We start from the raw sequence: 15,896 nt of genomic DNA, 5'->3' as shown, positions 1-15,896 counted from the left end.
AACATCAATGACACGAGCAACAATTTCATTATCCGGATGCGATGAAATGAAAACGCATGAAAGCTTGAAGACCACGTGATTTATTAACACGTTACCGTGGCCGTGTGTAATAAAAAAAAAAAACAACTTTCATCGCATGTTTCACTGATATTATGGCAGTTTAGATATGGCGGGCGATTAATTTTTTTTGCAAAATATCTAGTATATAATGATTTTTCTACATCTCATGATCCACTATTGAAAACATTTCAATGAAAAATTTAACTTTTGGAGTGGATTTTTACTTTTCTTTTCAAACATTGTTACTTTGAAAATTTAGCAACAAAATCACTTTCTCGATGGAGCAAGAAATCGGCAATATATTTATAAGTTCGAACAAACCAATAAGCATCAGAAAATGGCAAAAAATCAAGAGAGCGTTAAATTTATTTTCCAGAGCACAGAAGCAGAACACGAGCCCGAACGAGTTAAGGAGGCCAGGAGGAGGAGGAGGAGAAAAAAACCAAGAAAACTCCGGTCGGCTCGAGTCCAAGAGAGAGTGTGTGCGTGACGACGAGCATCGAGCGCTTTGTCATCATGATTTTTAGCGTGCGTTAACTTTTGCGCGAACGGAAAAACTGTTTTACCACCGAGTGGCTGTTGTCGTTGCACGAAAGAAAAACTAAGAATAGGTGTGGTACGTACAATACCTATAAGCGTGCGTTGAACTGTGCCGCGGACAGTGCGTCAATGGGCCCGTGAGGAGGATATTACGGGCACGGCTCGCGAGTGACTTTTATCGTTGTTATTGTACTGTTTTCCGTTTTCATCAACAAAGTATATACTTTGTAAAGCTTTTTTTTTTACGTCAGCCGCGAAGGAGGAGGAGAGGAGACAAGATGTCTAGCAACGCGACGTCGGAGGAGGACTTGTCCATTAGCGACTCACCGAAATACGAGATCGACAATCTTGAGATGATCAAGACCATTGGTGAGAGAGATTACTATCTTTTTTTCTTTTTCTTTTCCTTTTTTGTTTTATCTGTTTCTTGGGTATTTTTAAAAAGCCTTTTTTCATTTTATTTTCGCCGTTGACGTGTGTGCTTTTTCCACGGTGCAGGCGTGTTTGTTGGATGACCGGAAGTGTGAAACGGATTCGGGAAAAATATATTTTTCAATGGCGTTAACAAAAAAAAAGAAAAAAAAAAGATAAACAATATCATTGACTGGCACGAATCGAGAAAACGCAATCTCTTCACAAACATTTTGAGCATCGAATCGAATAAATCATCGTGAAATTCATTTACAATAAAGCACTCCAAACAAAGGTTGCTCACCGTGGCACCGTATACGGCAGCTTTAAATGGTTTAATAATCACTCCAAGCATCCGTACATCCAACACAAGCTCCTTAAGCTTAAAAAAAACGTCATCCAACCAATAGAGAACCCGCATGGTTTCAGCTCGTGCGCGTCAGGGCTCTATCTTTCTTTGTGTCTCGTTAGCGTTAAAGAGTACCGTTAGCCCTTTAATGGGAGGAAACGGCATGCCACGTGTGTGTGCCGACATGGGCAGGAGGGGGGGATACCTTGTTGCCTTGTTCGCGACGACGCTTTTGAAAAATCGTAGCCACCCGTACGTTGACTCTCCGATGATATACACCTGAGACCGAGAGTAACAACCATTGGACCACTAACTGCGTGTGCGTGAGGTTTCTTTTTTTTTTTTTTTTTTTGTTCGATATCGTTGTTGGTGGCGGTTCTTTGAAATGTGCTGTACGAATGTGGCTATTATGCAGAGGAATACTTTGCGGTGGGCCTTTTATGTAATGCAACAAAGACAGAGGGTACGAATGGCATTTTGATGGCACATTTTTCATGCCCAAAAGATTAATAATTGCGCATGGGTATATATAGCTCGTATGTAAAGGAAACGCGTGTTGTACAGTGGTGAGTTCTTGATACGATCGTGGGGATAAAATAATGATTTTTCGCGCCAAACAATGCCTCGAGTTTATTGCACTGTATATACCACGCGTGTGTGACTTTACGATATATCATTAATCTTTTAAGTGATGTCGGTGGCATAAATTAAACTTTTTATACTACCTACTGGCTGCTGAACGCTGCATACACATCAAACTATGATAACGACACATTCATAACACAAAAAATTAGAGACGATTTTATTTTGAATTATTTATTTTTTTAATTATTGAAGCAAACCGTTCAAAAATACGTAACTTACAGTAGTAATCTTGAAACTTGTAGAAAGTATTTTTATTTCGACCAATGAGTGAATGTGAAGTTCAGTCAATTCAGTAGTTGGGATCAAAAAAAGTTATACCTCATTGAATGAATACGACTTCATGAAATATTTAATACAGTCTCTTTGAGTTGTTTTACTAGCAATTCATAGATATTTCCACGAGGTTTTTTTGAAACAAACAGTGTATAAATTGATGTGAAAAAAGTTTTAACCCTCGATTTTGTAGTAAATCACGCGAAGCTCAATTTGACGAGTAAAAATGACATTGAAATGGAAAAAAAAAGCTTTTTTGGTCAAAGTACATACACTTAAGTTGTGCTAAAACAATGGCTTATCTGTTTGAAAGTACACGTATAAAGTTATTTATACACTTCCCCTACCAGTGCACACGATTAGAAAAAATCACGTGCAACTCAAGTCATGATGTTTCTTCCTTCCCTCGACCCTCAACTCTTTCGTTACACCTCGAAAAAAAATTTCACCATCGTGTCCCTCTAGCTCCATACAACTACCTAACAGGTACCAAATCGGTAAACCAGCGGAAAAAGAGGTCGCTCGTATCATCCTCTTGTATCCTTTGTCGACGATCTTTGTGATTTTTCTATGGTTCGAGGAGACATTACCACATTACCTGTATAACTCCTTGTCGACGCCTGCGTAATTCACTCGCCAGAGATGTAAACCCCATACGTATTCGCGGAAAGAAAACGATGTATATAAAATTATGTCTCGTGCTTTTTATTTACACGGTCACATACATCACGTAAGTTCAGTACTCGTGCCAGAGAGAGAAAGAGAGAGACAATGAGGCTTCTTGCTGAAATGCTGATGGTCTAACGATGGGACATACTTTGTACATACGTATGCCGAGGTATATGTACTACCGGCTACAAATACCGTTATACGAAGACGATGACGACGCGAGCTGTACGGGCGAATAATAGCGGCTCTGGTTTAATTGGGTGGATGCGGGGCTTTTTGTCAGACTAGACGTTGGCGGTCGCGTGGATTTAACAGGCCGATGGGCTTCCTCGACTAATGCCCTTTGGGTGTGCGTTTTTTCACGGAAGTGCCTTGCAAGTTTTGCGTGATTTAGGTGACACTCGTCTCGTTGGAACTTACTGTTTACGCTTTTGCCACCTTCAACGGGAAAAAAGGCCTTTCTTTCTACCCGACTGTCAATCTTACACTGAGATAATAATTGTTTGTCATTTGGCAAACACAACAATACTGTAAACCTTTTTTTTTTGTTTAAAACAAGAGGATTGAAATTACTAGAACGTTATTGGCCATTGTTCAACTGATAAAAAATGTTCGTCAATCCAGATAATAGTTTATTTTAATAAAAATAAAAAAGAAACAAACGTTATATTCAATACATTTAACTACATAGTTATTTTACTCAAACAAATACATTTTTTTATTCATATTCGAATAAACGTTCATTCGGATTGACAAACATTTTTTTTGTGTTACCAAATATCGCAAAGATGTTCACCCCCTCAAAAATTTGTCCCGTAGTTGAGATAAAGAAAAAAGAGAGGAAAAAAAGGTGTGAATCGAGCCGCTCCCCCAAAACCCGTAGTACACAATGAATTTTCCCACCGTAGCGGAGGTGACACAAAAACGACGCGAGGCCGTGATTAAACAAAATCTCAAATACTAACGTAAAATCCGCGCTCGACACCGCGATCCCACCCAAGCGGTACGGAAGGTTAGCCCCGACACCTGTCGCCCACCATCATAGCCCATCATACGTTACATATACCTACGCAAAGATACACCGAGCGCAAAAAGAGCAGCGATTGCCAGTTATTTCGTCTATTTATAGGTGAAGAAGAAGCGCACAACAGAACCCTGCTGTTGGATATCATTTTCCGCGGTATGATGCTCGAGTACTCAAGCGCGTTCGTGTATACAAGCCAACACGCGGATCTAACGACACCACATTATACGAGTGCCCATCGGTAAAGACGCGGGGTGACTCTCGTTCCTCACGGGCGCAGTTGGTGATGTAATCGCTTCGTTTCGAGCTTGGCTGCAGCTCGTCCATCTCGCCGGTGTGGGAGTTTTTCCAATCTGCTTCATCACCTTTCCTTCGTTGGGCCCATCACCGCGGATTTTTCAACGGATGCGACGAGCCGACTCCACAGGCGGGATATGGAGATGAGCTTTCGCGGAGCTTTTCCGCGACGTCCCGAAATCAACGCTGTACACAGGGACCTTGAGGGTGGCGGGGACGTTTTGGCGTGCGGGCGTGTTTTTATATTTACTTGTTTATTTTCGACAAATGTCCCGCGGCTAGATGCGCGTACCTGCACGCAATGCGCGACTGGCCGATTTATGAGATTTATTTTTCGATGATGATGACAAAAAAAAAATGCTTTGGCTAATGCCACGCTGGATTTGCCTACACTCCATTTGGCTCTTTTATGTGCCGCTGTGCACCGATGGTTGTTTTAAATTTCATAGCTTTGTAGACAGTTTATACAAAAAAATTTTTTTTTTTCCTCATTTCCACGCATATTCAACAGGAACTGGAACTTTCGGGCGTGTGGTGCTGTGCCGGCACGAGGGCAAGCCCCTGGCGCTGAAAATCCTCTCGATGGCCGACGTCATCCGGCTCAAGCAGGTCGACCACGTGCGCAACGAGATAACCGTCCTCAAGGAAGTCAACCATCCCTTCATCGTCAACATGTGGGTATACATAGCTTACACATAAATTATCATTGCGTACATTACACGAGAAATTTTTTTTAGCCTGGGTTTGATGTATTTTGTTTCCTGGTTTGAAATAAAGATTTTATTCACGAGCGTGATAACTAAGAATATTTTTTTAAGATCACAAAAAAACGCATTTCCGGATATGTTATTATTACAAAAATTGATTGGAGGAAAGAAAAGTGCATTCGATTCTCACGGGGATGACGTTGCATAGCTCGCGAGTAAATTTATTGGATTGAGGCTTTTTTTTTTTTTTAATTTACGAGTTCCGAGAAAATTTAGATCGAGTGGCGTTGAATTTTATTCGATGAATATCGTTAGACAGTAGCTAGAAATGGAAAAAAATGTGATTGAACTTGCATCGCGGGTTTGGTAGAGCTGTTCAACTGGACAGTGACGAGATAAAATAGAGGATGGATTTAAAAAAGTTCATATAATTTCATGTAATAAAAAATAATTCATCAATTTGAATGAAATTTTGAAATGTCATGTCCGATATACCCCTTCATGTAATAAAACCTTTTAAGTGCTCGAGATATCGTATGAATTTGTCTACTTTTGAAACCACTTTATTTTATTTTTATTAACTACACTATAGATGCATCTAATTAAAAAATTTCACTTTAATCAATACTAAAATCTGTGTTCCAAAATCTTTATATACCTTTTTTTTTCGACGAGGCTTGTTAAAGTCAGTGTTCTAAAAATAAAAGTTCAAACGTTTGATAGCACTGACGTCAATGTATTCAAACACTACGAATAATTTTGTTAATTTGTACAAATTTTAACTACTTTTTCTAAAAAAAAATTTTGACCTTAGATGACTATATTATTTTGACTTAGATTACCATTATTTTCTCTAATAAATAACAACCGTGACCAATTAAAAAGTATTTCTTCCACAACAGTGGAGTGCTTAATGTAATGTTCAGACATAAAAGCTTGATCTTACACGTGTATTACATATGTTATATAACTCATCCTATTGTTCAGCAAAGTATAAACTTCTTACGAAATAAAAACGAATATTGGCCGAACAAAAGAGGAATTTTCGATTTTACAAGTGTAAATCAACTTGTCTCCCTTTGACATCTTCCAAAAAAATCCCTTCTCACTTCTCCGAAATCACCAATTCATCCGCATATATATATTTTTTTTTTATCAGGCTCTGGAGCGGCTGCGACAAGGCGAGAATATACATGCTTCTGGAATTCGTCGCGGGTGGCGAGCTTTTTTCGTACCTCCGAGCTGCGGGCCGTTTCTCGAGCAGGACGAGCTGTTTTTACACGGCAGAGATAGTTTGCGCCCTCGAGTACCTCCACAGCAAGCACATCGTCTACAGGGACTTGAAGCCCGAAAATTTGCTGCTGGACGAACAGGGTCACCTTAAAATCACGGATTTCGGGTTCTCGAAAAAACTCATCGACAGGTACCAATACCTATTTTTTGCGTAAAAAACGATGTTACGGAAATAACATGAAAAAAATTATATGCGTTATTTATGCTGGTGTAATTTTTTCCTATTGCTATTGTAGAACATGATGCTAAATAAAATATTTCTTGGCGTAAATGATGCATTGTACGTACATTCTGATGAAGAAAAAAAAAAAAAAAAACGGAAAAAGTGTCAAAGTATTTTAATATTTGATCCGAAGCTATGTCATAAACTTTGTTCTCTAAAAAATATTTTGTACTATTTTTTGCTGGAAAATATTTTTTTGAATACTACGTGAGTGAAAAAAAATTACCAGCAAAATAACGAACCCTATTTATGAGAGTACATTTTATTTCTAAGCGTTTAAAAAACTGTAAAATACATCACAAGAAAAAGCTCATTATTGGAATATTCAAAAATGCGACTATTGTTTATTTCATAAATAATATATTATACTTGGATTGCCATTAGAACGTAATAATCTACTTACCAGTTAATTATAGAAACACTTTGTCAAATTAACCGTGTACTCTTATGATTTTGTGAACGTATCACCTCATTTCATACATCCAAGACGGTATAATTAAAAAGATGGAATACACTGTTAATTAGTTATAACTGCAACTAAATGTAACGAGGGTCGAGGAAACTTTTAGAGATTTTAATAATTTATAGTCTCCGCTTTATGTTTTCTATCGATTATTAAGTACCTGGAACTGAGCCAAATACGATTCATCTTAATATATCCACATTAATTAAACTAATGAAAACATTTTTATTAGAAATGGAATTGTATGGTATCTTCTTTTCTTTAAATAGTTAAAAGTTTACAATGTAGCTCGTTCACTTGGCGTTTCATTTGAAGTATCAATTATTTCTCCGGGAAACAAGTGCATGACCAAATTTCAGCACATTATCTTTTTTTTTTAAATTACCAAGTACCCACTCGAAGACCCAACATCTTTTCATCTCAACATAAACAATGGATACACTAAATTTTCTAACTAAAAATTAAATTTATACACCAATAATGTATGTTTTGTTGTAAAATAATGTATTTTTTTTTCAATCAAAATATCAATAGGCAACTTACCTCACAAGTCGTCTTTGTAAAAATACAAGGATTCAAAAAAAGTTACTCGATCCACACAATGCCTAAGATTAAAAAGATAAAACACGAGGATGTAGCAAAACTATATGCGTGTGTATTAAATTACAGCAGGACCTGGACACTGTGTGGTACACCGGAATACCTTGCCCCGGAGATAATCCAGAGTAAGGGCCACAACAAGGCCGTGGATTGGTGGGCCCTCGGAATTCTCATTTACGAGATGCTGTCGGGCTTTCCTCCGTTCTTCGACGACAATCCGTTCGGAATTTACGAAAAAATCATCAGTGGCCGAATAGAGTGGCCCAAGCACATGGATCCCATTGCCAAGGACTTGGTTAAAAAATTGTTGATCACCGACAGGACGAAGAGACTTGGCAATATGCGACAGGGCGCTGAGGATGTCAAGAGGCACAGGTGGTTCAAGCTCGTCGATTGGATTCAGGTGAACATTGAATTATTTTTTTTCTTTTTTTTTACCTGAAAGAAACAGTAACTTTTCAACTTCCACATCGAACCTTTCACTTTTGATGTTCGTTATACGTAATTAAAAGGTCTTTGTGGCTCTTTGGTTTAAATTGTAATGGCACAAAATTATGTTTTTATACGAAAGGTAATGGACCTTTGATCTAAATGGTAAGAACCCTAAAGTAATGATTTAAATAAATTATTGGTTGTAGGTACCGCACAGAGCTTTGGTTCCACCTATATGTCCAAAGCTGAAAACATCCGATGATGCAAGCTGCTTTGACGACTATCCGGAAATCGATTGGAGATCCCAGCCTCCTTTGTCATCCGATCAGCTGGAACTGTTTCAGGAGTTTCAATGATATTAAATATGGGTTGAAAAAAAAAAAAATTGAATGGCTAACAAATGTATTCCCTGCAAAGTACAAAACAATATTGGAAAATCGCGTCCAAGTGACGGCGTATCGACGTATTCTTATAAGTACCTACATGAAATAGGCTTATGTGAATTTTATTTTTGTACTTATTTCAGTGATTTTGACTTACGATGAAGGGCCACTAGTCATCCAGAAAAAAATTTATTTGGATAAAATAATTTTTTTTTTTTACCATACACAGTTGGGCTTTTTAAGAATTACACATGTTTTTCACAAAAGCTTATATTTTTTTTTATGACAGATGTTTAAATTTTTCAATGTTATATGCTGTTATAGTTTGACGTGAGATTGTACATATGTCTATCATTTGCTATATTTTACGCTTTGTTAAATAATAAAATTAAGTGATTGCACACTTTTTAAAGTAGTGTACATGTGTAAGTGTTTTAATGTAAAAATTTGTACACAGAAGTGATAATAAATTTAAGTGAACAATTAATAGATGTTAATAAAATATTAAAATTTCAAAATTTTCCTCGTTTCTTTTTTTTTTTTTTTTTTTTTTTAATTTTGCGTATTTAATTCAACAACTAACTGAAATTATATGGAAACTTTTTAAACTTGTATAAATTAGTTTGTGAAGTGAAAATAATGTCAAAAATTGTACAAAAAAAACATGGATATATTTTTGCAAAAAGACGTGACTGCTAGATTTTTACAAGACCAACAATTGTAATAAAATGATGTTGATAATTTTTCATCAATTTTTGACAATTCCTTTAGTTAATACCTATCTCATCAATTTTACTGTGCTAAATTTTTTTATTTATTATTTGTCACTTCTAAAATGTAAAATTATTTACATTATAAAAAATATATTGAAGAATCTTATTTTTCCATAACAATTTTTAAATTTATTAAAAAATTTAATTAATTTAATTTTTGAAGTAATAGTTTGTTACAAAAAAGGTATAATTGGAAATTTTTTATAAAAGTTTATTTAAAAATATTTAAGACAAATCGGAGATGTCCCATGACGTTCAGTTTTACTGAAAAAACTTTCTGTAAATTTAATTGCACACAGCATTTTTTAAATTTCATTACAATTTTAAATTATACTCATGTAAATCTTTAGAAATATAAATAAGGGTGAAGTTTAAAGCGATATATGCATTATATAAAAATTGAAAAATGAACCCAACGTAAATTTTCAGTAGTAAGAAAAATAAGTAGTATTTTAGTGTCCAAATTAATTTTCTTAGGTCAGCTTGGTTTCGGTTTTCACGATAACCAAATTATAATTCATAATATTATAATTTTTTGATGTATTAATCGATATCATCTGAATTAAAAAAAAATTTCAATAAAATAAATATACTTTAATGATAAAAAAAATTAATGACGAAGTAGGTTAAAGCATATAAAGTATTTCACTAAATAAAATTTTTTGAACTTGGCAGCTAGAATAGTATTTGTATTTTTGTACTACATTTTTATCTTTTACATCCAAAGTAAAAATGTAACTTCATTAAAAAATTATGATCTTCATCATTATTTTTTTTTACTACATTCAAACTTAACATTTGTTTATTGATTTTGTACTATTTTATAGACACTGATATTAAAAATATAAAAGGCTTTCTTTAGAAGTTATGAATTTTTTTTTTCGATTTCCATACCACGTTAAAATCTAATTATTATTTAGTTTCTACTTCGAGCTTAGTATGTCTGTTGCCTTTTAAATAAAAATTAAAATGCATAAAATTCAATTTTAAAATACTGAAATGTTTTATAAACTACAGTATTCAAAGAAATATAGGCATAAAATTTGAAATATTAAATATTTAATACGTACAATTATAGTATACATACGGTATGCTTAATTTATCCAATGGATTACAGCCAGGACAAATCACGATCTGTTTAATAATCACCATGCAAAGAATAAGTTAATAAATGGAGAATTGAGTTTTATGAATAGAAACGCCAACAGTTTATTGCCATTATGTTACATGAGTTTAAAAAAGTTTTTTTAGGTTAAATTAATCGATTTACAGCCACTTCACCCTCTTCTCGTAATGCGCAGTATATTTTTAAAAGAAACTGCATTTCTTATAGGTTAAATAAGCAAATGCTAAAACGAAAGTGATGTCATACAAAATTCTGTCACTGCAGGAGGGCTGGCAATACTAATTGCTTCTGGTTGACGAAAGTTTTCGTTTAAAATTTTTATAGCTTGTTATTATTATTCACGCAAAAAAGTAATGAATTTAAACAATACTTAAAACTACTGAGATTTTCATTCCATTCATGGGCAGATAGTATACTTACACTCGGAAGAAGCAAAGTAGGAATTTTTGTGGGAATCTAAATTTTGACAAGTACTTATGTACTGGTAAAAAAATAACTTCTGTACATTTTGTGTGTACTATAATAAACTTACACTTGTATCACGGTATTAATTCACTTATTGGTACAACATTTTTGCACTAGTTTTGCTTTAGAAAATTTTAGAGATTACTTTTTATTTTTCAATGTATAGGATATTTTCTTTATTTTTTTTCACTATTAAATAAAATTGAGATTAACAGCTTGCTTATTTGAAAAATAATTTTACAATAAATAAAGCATTCGTAAAAATTTCAACGCAAATTAAAGAATTAAACATTATATCTAAGTATTTTGCAACTTCCATCTCTGCATGTTAGCATCCCACTAATTATGGTAATTTTTTTCCAGTAAACTCTAAAAATCACTACATGAAAATTTTTCAGTATTTAATCTCTTGACTACTTTTTTTTTACGAGTAATCGCAATCATAACATCGGTAAAGTGACTAACAGAGGAATGTACGTACATAATCATCATTGACAGTGGCAGAAGCTTATACCCTCAACAAACTAATTGAAAGCCACAGTAGCTCTCCTCCAATGTCCCGATGAGCATGAATTCATTGTTTGTTGCTCTCCGTGGCTAGTTTCATCTCGCGATGAAGCACAATTGAGTCTTAATGCGAAAATAATTAAATGAGATTGCAACGAGCAAAAATAGCCACTACAGCAGATACTTGTATCGAGCTAACAATAGCAGATGTTTAGGTTTCGATGGGCTTTGAAGAATACTACGAGGTGTTTATTTTTTTTTGTTTCGTGTACTTATACATCAAATGTTACAAGAAATAAGACTTGGAAGTGATGGTAAAAATAAAAATATCGACCTATTATTTCAATGCATGAAAATAGTATAAAGCAATACAATATTTTAAAAGCATATTTAATAGAATAAAAATAATTTCATGAACAGGCATTAAATAGTAGATGAATACATATCACTTGAACTTATTTTATTTTCCGTAATGCTATCATACAATGCTTCTTTGATTTTTCCTGCACATGAAAAAGGTAATATTACAATTTTCACTCACAAAAAAATAACAGATTAATTTTGTCAAACGAAAATCTCTATTGTAATTAGCCAGAATATTACAAAGTTTTCAATTATTTAAAACCATGCAACTAATATTTATGTTAAATGATTGGTTCCAATAATTCTTTGAGTGAAAATATTTTTATCTAAATTACATATAAATTAAACACATAATTTTAATAACAATGCCACATTAATTTTTTTCTTTAGAAAATTGAAAACAAATGTCAATATTTAAGTACTTTCATGAAAAATTGGATAAAATAGTTATTAATTTATCTTAACAACTACTACATTAATTAACATATATGTATAATATTAATAAACATTACAAATAATTTTCACGCACCTATAAGTAATACAAAATGAAAGCTAATATAACTCACGTTTGTATTACATATTGATACAATTAAATTAATACCTATTACAAGATGTAACTTGTCTTCATATAAAAAATTGTATTAATAATATATGAATTCGTTCTATATTATCCTATGAATAAATAGGATGATCGCTTGATTATTGTCTTGTAATGTATGCTACGTATAAAAGGTTTCCAAAAAAATATATATTGAATTAATTTCTCTAAAAATCATTCGACAAGAATATTTGAGAATTTTGAAAAATAGTAATTAATGAAGAACAAAAAATGTTATTTTTCATCCATACAATTGAGAGCAAATTTATTATACCGTGACACGATCAGCTGCTCAATGTGAATTTCTATGAATATTAGGATATGCCATGAACTATAACTCCGACGTTATTATTGCACTAAAAATTCAAGCGTCCTAACTATCAATAGTATCAGCTAAAAAAAATCTTGGTATGAATACTGTAGAGAAAACATCGTCTCGATTCAGCGATTAAAACGTTATTCTATTTATTACTATCTATTTTTGTTTTATCTCGTTATTTTTGAATTCTTTTGAGAATTAAAAATAGAAAATAATATGTACTATAGAGGACATCATTACGTTGAATTAATTTGCGATGCTAGTCGCTCGCATAATTGGGGCCAAAAAACATAACGCACATCAAGAGTCACAGTTTATTTTATAACCCAAAGTTTGTTCTTCCGAAAAAAATTTTCGCCCTTCAAACGCAGTTTTTCCTCAGATTTTCATCATTTTTTTAGCTTGATTTATTCAAAAAATGTCATTAATTACGAGAACCAGCCAAAATAGTGTGGTCTCCTCCCAGCCCCTCTCGACCTTATTTTTCTAATCTCTTATATTTTTTAAAAACTATTTTATTGTATGATTTGCCGTAAACTCGGCATTTTCATCGATTACAAGCCAAAAGCGATCCACCATCCACACCTTTTACAAACTAAATCCCCCATTCCTCGAAACGAGAACAAAAAAAAAAAAACAAAAAAAAATCACTCTTCATCGCGCACTCACATCTCCAGGTGGTTTTTTTTTCCTCCCTGCCCAAGAGCCAAAGATGTTATTTTTAAGCAGGTTAGCCTCTGAAAATATAGATCACGTCTCTCGAAAAGCTGGCCACGGCTATCTGGAAGTATCGGTTATTTTTGACCGATCGCGCCCACGCTCCCAGAGACTCGCTCGATTTGCTCGTTCACTCGCCTAGCGTTTCTAATTATTTTTTTTTTTTTTTTTGGCAATTTTTCGCAATTTTTCGCACTCAACGTTGATGATGTAGCGAGTCAGCCGCTTGTGGTCCACATAGATGCAGTAAGAATTTTTAACAAAAATAGTCGGATCGTACACGTTCTTCTTCCTCCCTATTCTCGATTTTTTGTACCACACACGTAGATTTTCCGACTTTTTTTTTCCTTTTTTTTTCCTATCCTACGTTTCTCTTGGTAAATTCTTTTCCGGCAGCTCTGACACATCTGTACAGTTTCGATGGAGCGAGATAATTGGTCTTGTCGTTTGTCCCACACCAATTAGCTAATAATAATAGTATATGATTTTCCTGATATTGGCCCAAGTCGGATATTGTGCAATAAAAAAATAACGCGTGTGCATACCTCTATATATATACATACGTAAAATTAAGAAACTGGGACAAAAAATGTCACGAGGTTGAGCCATAAATTAAAAGCCGATGAAAATATTCGGTGGCGCGGAACTAACATACATGTATTCTGACCGCAAAAAACCTCCAATATCCATCCGGTCACGATTTATACGTACTACACTCATAACTTGTTTATTTTTAATCACGAGAAATTTTTTTTTTTTTTTTTGTTTTTTCTATATGATGCGAGGTAAGGATGATGGCAATATTTCTACACGAGACGTAATTCCTTGCTGATGCTGGTTACGGATGTGGCTTTGGCGATGAAAGTGTGAATGTTTGTCTGGCGGCTGAGGACTGTCACGGGATTGTTTGGGCGAGTGTGGGTATTTGCGTGTGGGAGCGCTCCCTTGCGCCCGAGTCCCGGTGCGCGTCAGCCCTGAAAATTATTTCGATTTTCTCAATGACTTGATAACTCTGGACAAACTTGAGCTTCAAATAATTAATCAACGCGATGATTCGAGCTTCGTTTGAAAATTAATGAGACGTTTTGATTGACGATCAAAATTACGTCAAAGGAGAAAAAAAAAAAAATTAGAATCTTAACGTTTAAAAAAAAAAATTTTATTTTAATGAATAAAAATTAACTTGAATTGGAAAATATTAATACCTTCTGTGGAACAAGAAAGAGACTCCATGTGGTTACAAATTGATGTAAAATATTTTTAAAATTATTTAAAATTATTTTCGTATACCACGTTAGTATCTGAATTTGCTGTACTCGCAGTTAGCATCAATGTTTGAATGATTGAAAATAAATAAAAAAAATAAAAAAAATAAAAAAAAAACTTAACAAACAATAATTCTCACCGAATCAATCATATCTATTTATTTAAACAAATACTCCCGAGTAGAGAAGATACAGTGCAATGAGTAGTAGCAAAAGGATCGCATATGTCGTCAGGATGTTCTTCGTCTCGTGGGTTTGCATCGCCACCTTCAGCGAACTCCTCCGCTTCTTGTTGTCCACCGATGATGCCGGCATTTCTTTCTTGCGAACAAAAAAAAAACTACATTTACCACACAGATCATTCCTTTGGTTTTCATCCAAGTGAAAAATTACAAACACTATATTATTACATTTTATCTTCAACACCCAACAAAATATTTAAAAAAGTTGGTAGAAATAAATAAATTTATTTAAAAAAAAAAACAGTAACAAAAAAAAAAAAAAAAAAAAGAAAGAGCCAGATCAACCCACCCGCAGCTGCAATGTAACGTCGTCTATCGCTAGCTTTGGTGTTGAAAAATGCGTTATGTGTATAAGTGTGCGAATATAATCGTGAAGGGAAAAAAGGCAGCGATCGCTCGATGCTTACGACTCAACGAAGACTGGAGCTCTCGCACGCGCGAACAACTACTCGCTTCGGGGAGAGGGGACGTTCCCCGGAGTTCATCTTCGTCTTCTTCTGTTTCCTCTTCTTCTTCTTCCTCCAGGAGAACTTTTATCACTATACCTCGTTTTCCTACTCCTATCCATTTCTCTCTCTCTCTCTCTCTCTCTTTTTTCACATAATTTTTCAGTAGCAATGATCACTGGGCAAAATTCAATTTTAAAGGACCTTTTGTTGGGCTGGAGAGAGCTTTTTTTCCTGTGGAGTTGTATGATTGTTTTTTTTTGCAAAAAATAGGGGAGAAGTGGCGTTGTACGTGCTATTTGGGATTTTTGGTAGAAATAATTTAACTGCAAGGTGGTTTTGCAACAATGTGTATGAAGTTACGAGAAAAATGGTGGAGCGGATACACTGAAAAATCAAAGACAACGGAGCCAGATGTAAGGAAAATAACCCCTTTGATGAATACTTTTTAATTACATGTGACAATATTTAGTTAGCTAAAACGTTTAGGCTTTTTTAGAGATAAGTTATTTAAAATTTTGCGGTTTTTGCCAAGAAAAAAAAATTACTTTTCTTCTTCTTCCAACGGTTCGAGACGAAGTTTTGCAATTTTTTTTTATAGAAGTAACGACAGTAGAGTGTTTAAAAATACGACAAAATGAGTCTGTACAAAAATAATGCAAATTTCTTGGTGTTACGATTTTTTTCCTCTAAATTAAAAATAAAT

The 15,896-nt window shown here is 34.2% G+C and overlaps 1 protein-coding gene and 1 long non-coding RNA gene across 3 annotated transcripts; one reads left to right on the top strand and one right to left on the bottom strand.

Annotated features, from left to right (window-relative positions):
- Nucleotides 1–834: 834 nt before the first annotated feature.
- On the top strand, nt 835–8,856 carry Pka-C3 (Protein kinase, cAMP-dependent, catalytic subunit 3). 2 transcript variants are annotated; one of them, XM_089594016.1, is made up of 5 exons: nt 835–969; nt 4,780–4,942; nt 6,135–6,398; nt 7,627–7,957; nt 8,193–8,856. In XM_089594016.1, the coding sequence occupies exons 1-5, from the start codon at nt 879–881 to the stop codon at nt 8,340–8,342; spliced, it is 999 nt and encodes a 332-aa protein (XP_089450142.1). In that variant the 5' UTR covers nt 835–878; the 3' UTR covers nt 8,343–8,856. The 2 variants fall into 2 exon arrangements, with proteins under 2 accessions (XP_089450142.1, XP_089450097.1); XM_089593971.1 differs by having other exon boundaries at nt 7,624–7,957.
- Nucleotides 8,857–13,178: 4,322 nt separating this feature from the next.
- On the bottom strand, nt 13,179–15,160 carry LOC106643712 (uncharacterized). The gene is made up of 3 exons (XR_001339112.2): nt 15,034–15,160; nt 14,643–14,823; nt 13,179–14,211 (listed from the first exon to the last, which is right to left on the bottom strand). It is a non-coding gene; the product is annotated as an uncharacterized LOC106643712 (long non-coding RNA).
- Between the last annotated feature and the right edge of the window lie 736 nt (nt 15,161–15,896).

This window comes from Copidosoma floridanum, unplaced genomic scaffold (assembly GCF_036245765.1).
Source record: "Copidosoma floridanum isolate Cflo_tuat_1 unplaced genomic scaffold, Cflo_Japanese_pri ptg000001l, whole genome shotgun sequence".
NCBI lineage: Eukaryota > Metazoa > Arthropoda > Insecta > Hymenoptera > Encyrtidae > Copidosoma > Copidosoma floridanum.
The sequence above is the reverse complement of the archived record's forward strand: the minus strand, read 5'-3'. Positions and strand labels throughout refer to the sequence as shown.

Bases quoted from the DNA above. Each gene is read 5' to 3' on its own strand.
- Pka-C3 (XM_089593971.1), top strand. From the start codon at position 879: ATGTCTAGCAACGCGACGTCGGAGGAGGACTTGTCCATTAGCGACTCA. The intron at 970-4,779 runs GTGAGAGAGATT...CATATTCAACAG, and splicing joins TGAGATGATCAAGACCATTG to GAACTGGAACTTTCGGGCGT. The intron at 7,958-8,192 runs GTGAACATTGAA...TATTGGTTGTAG, and splicing joins AGCTCGTCGATTGGATTCAG to GTACCGCACAGAGCTTTGGT.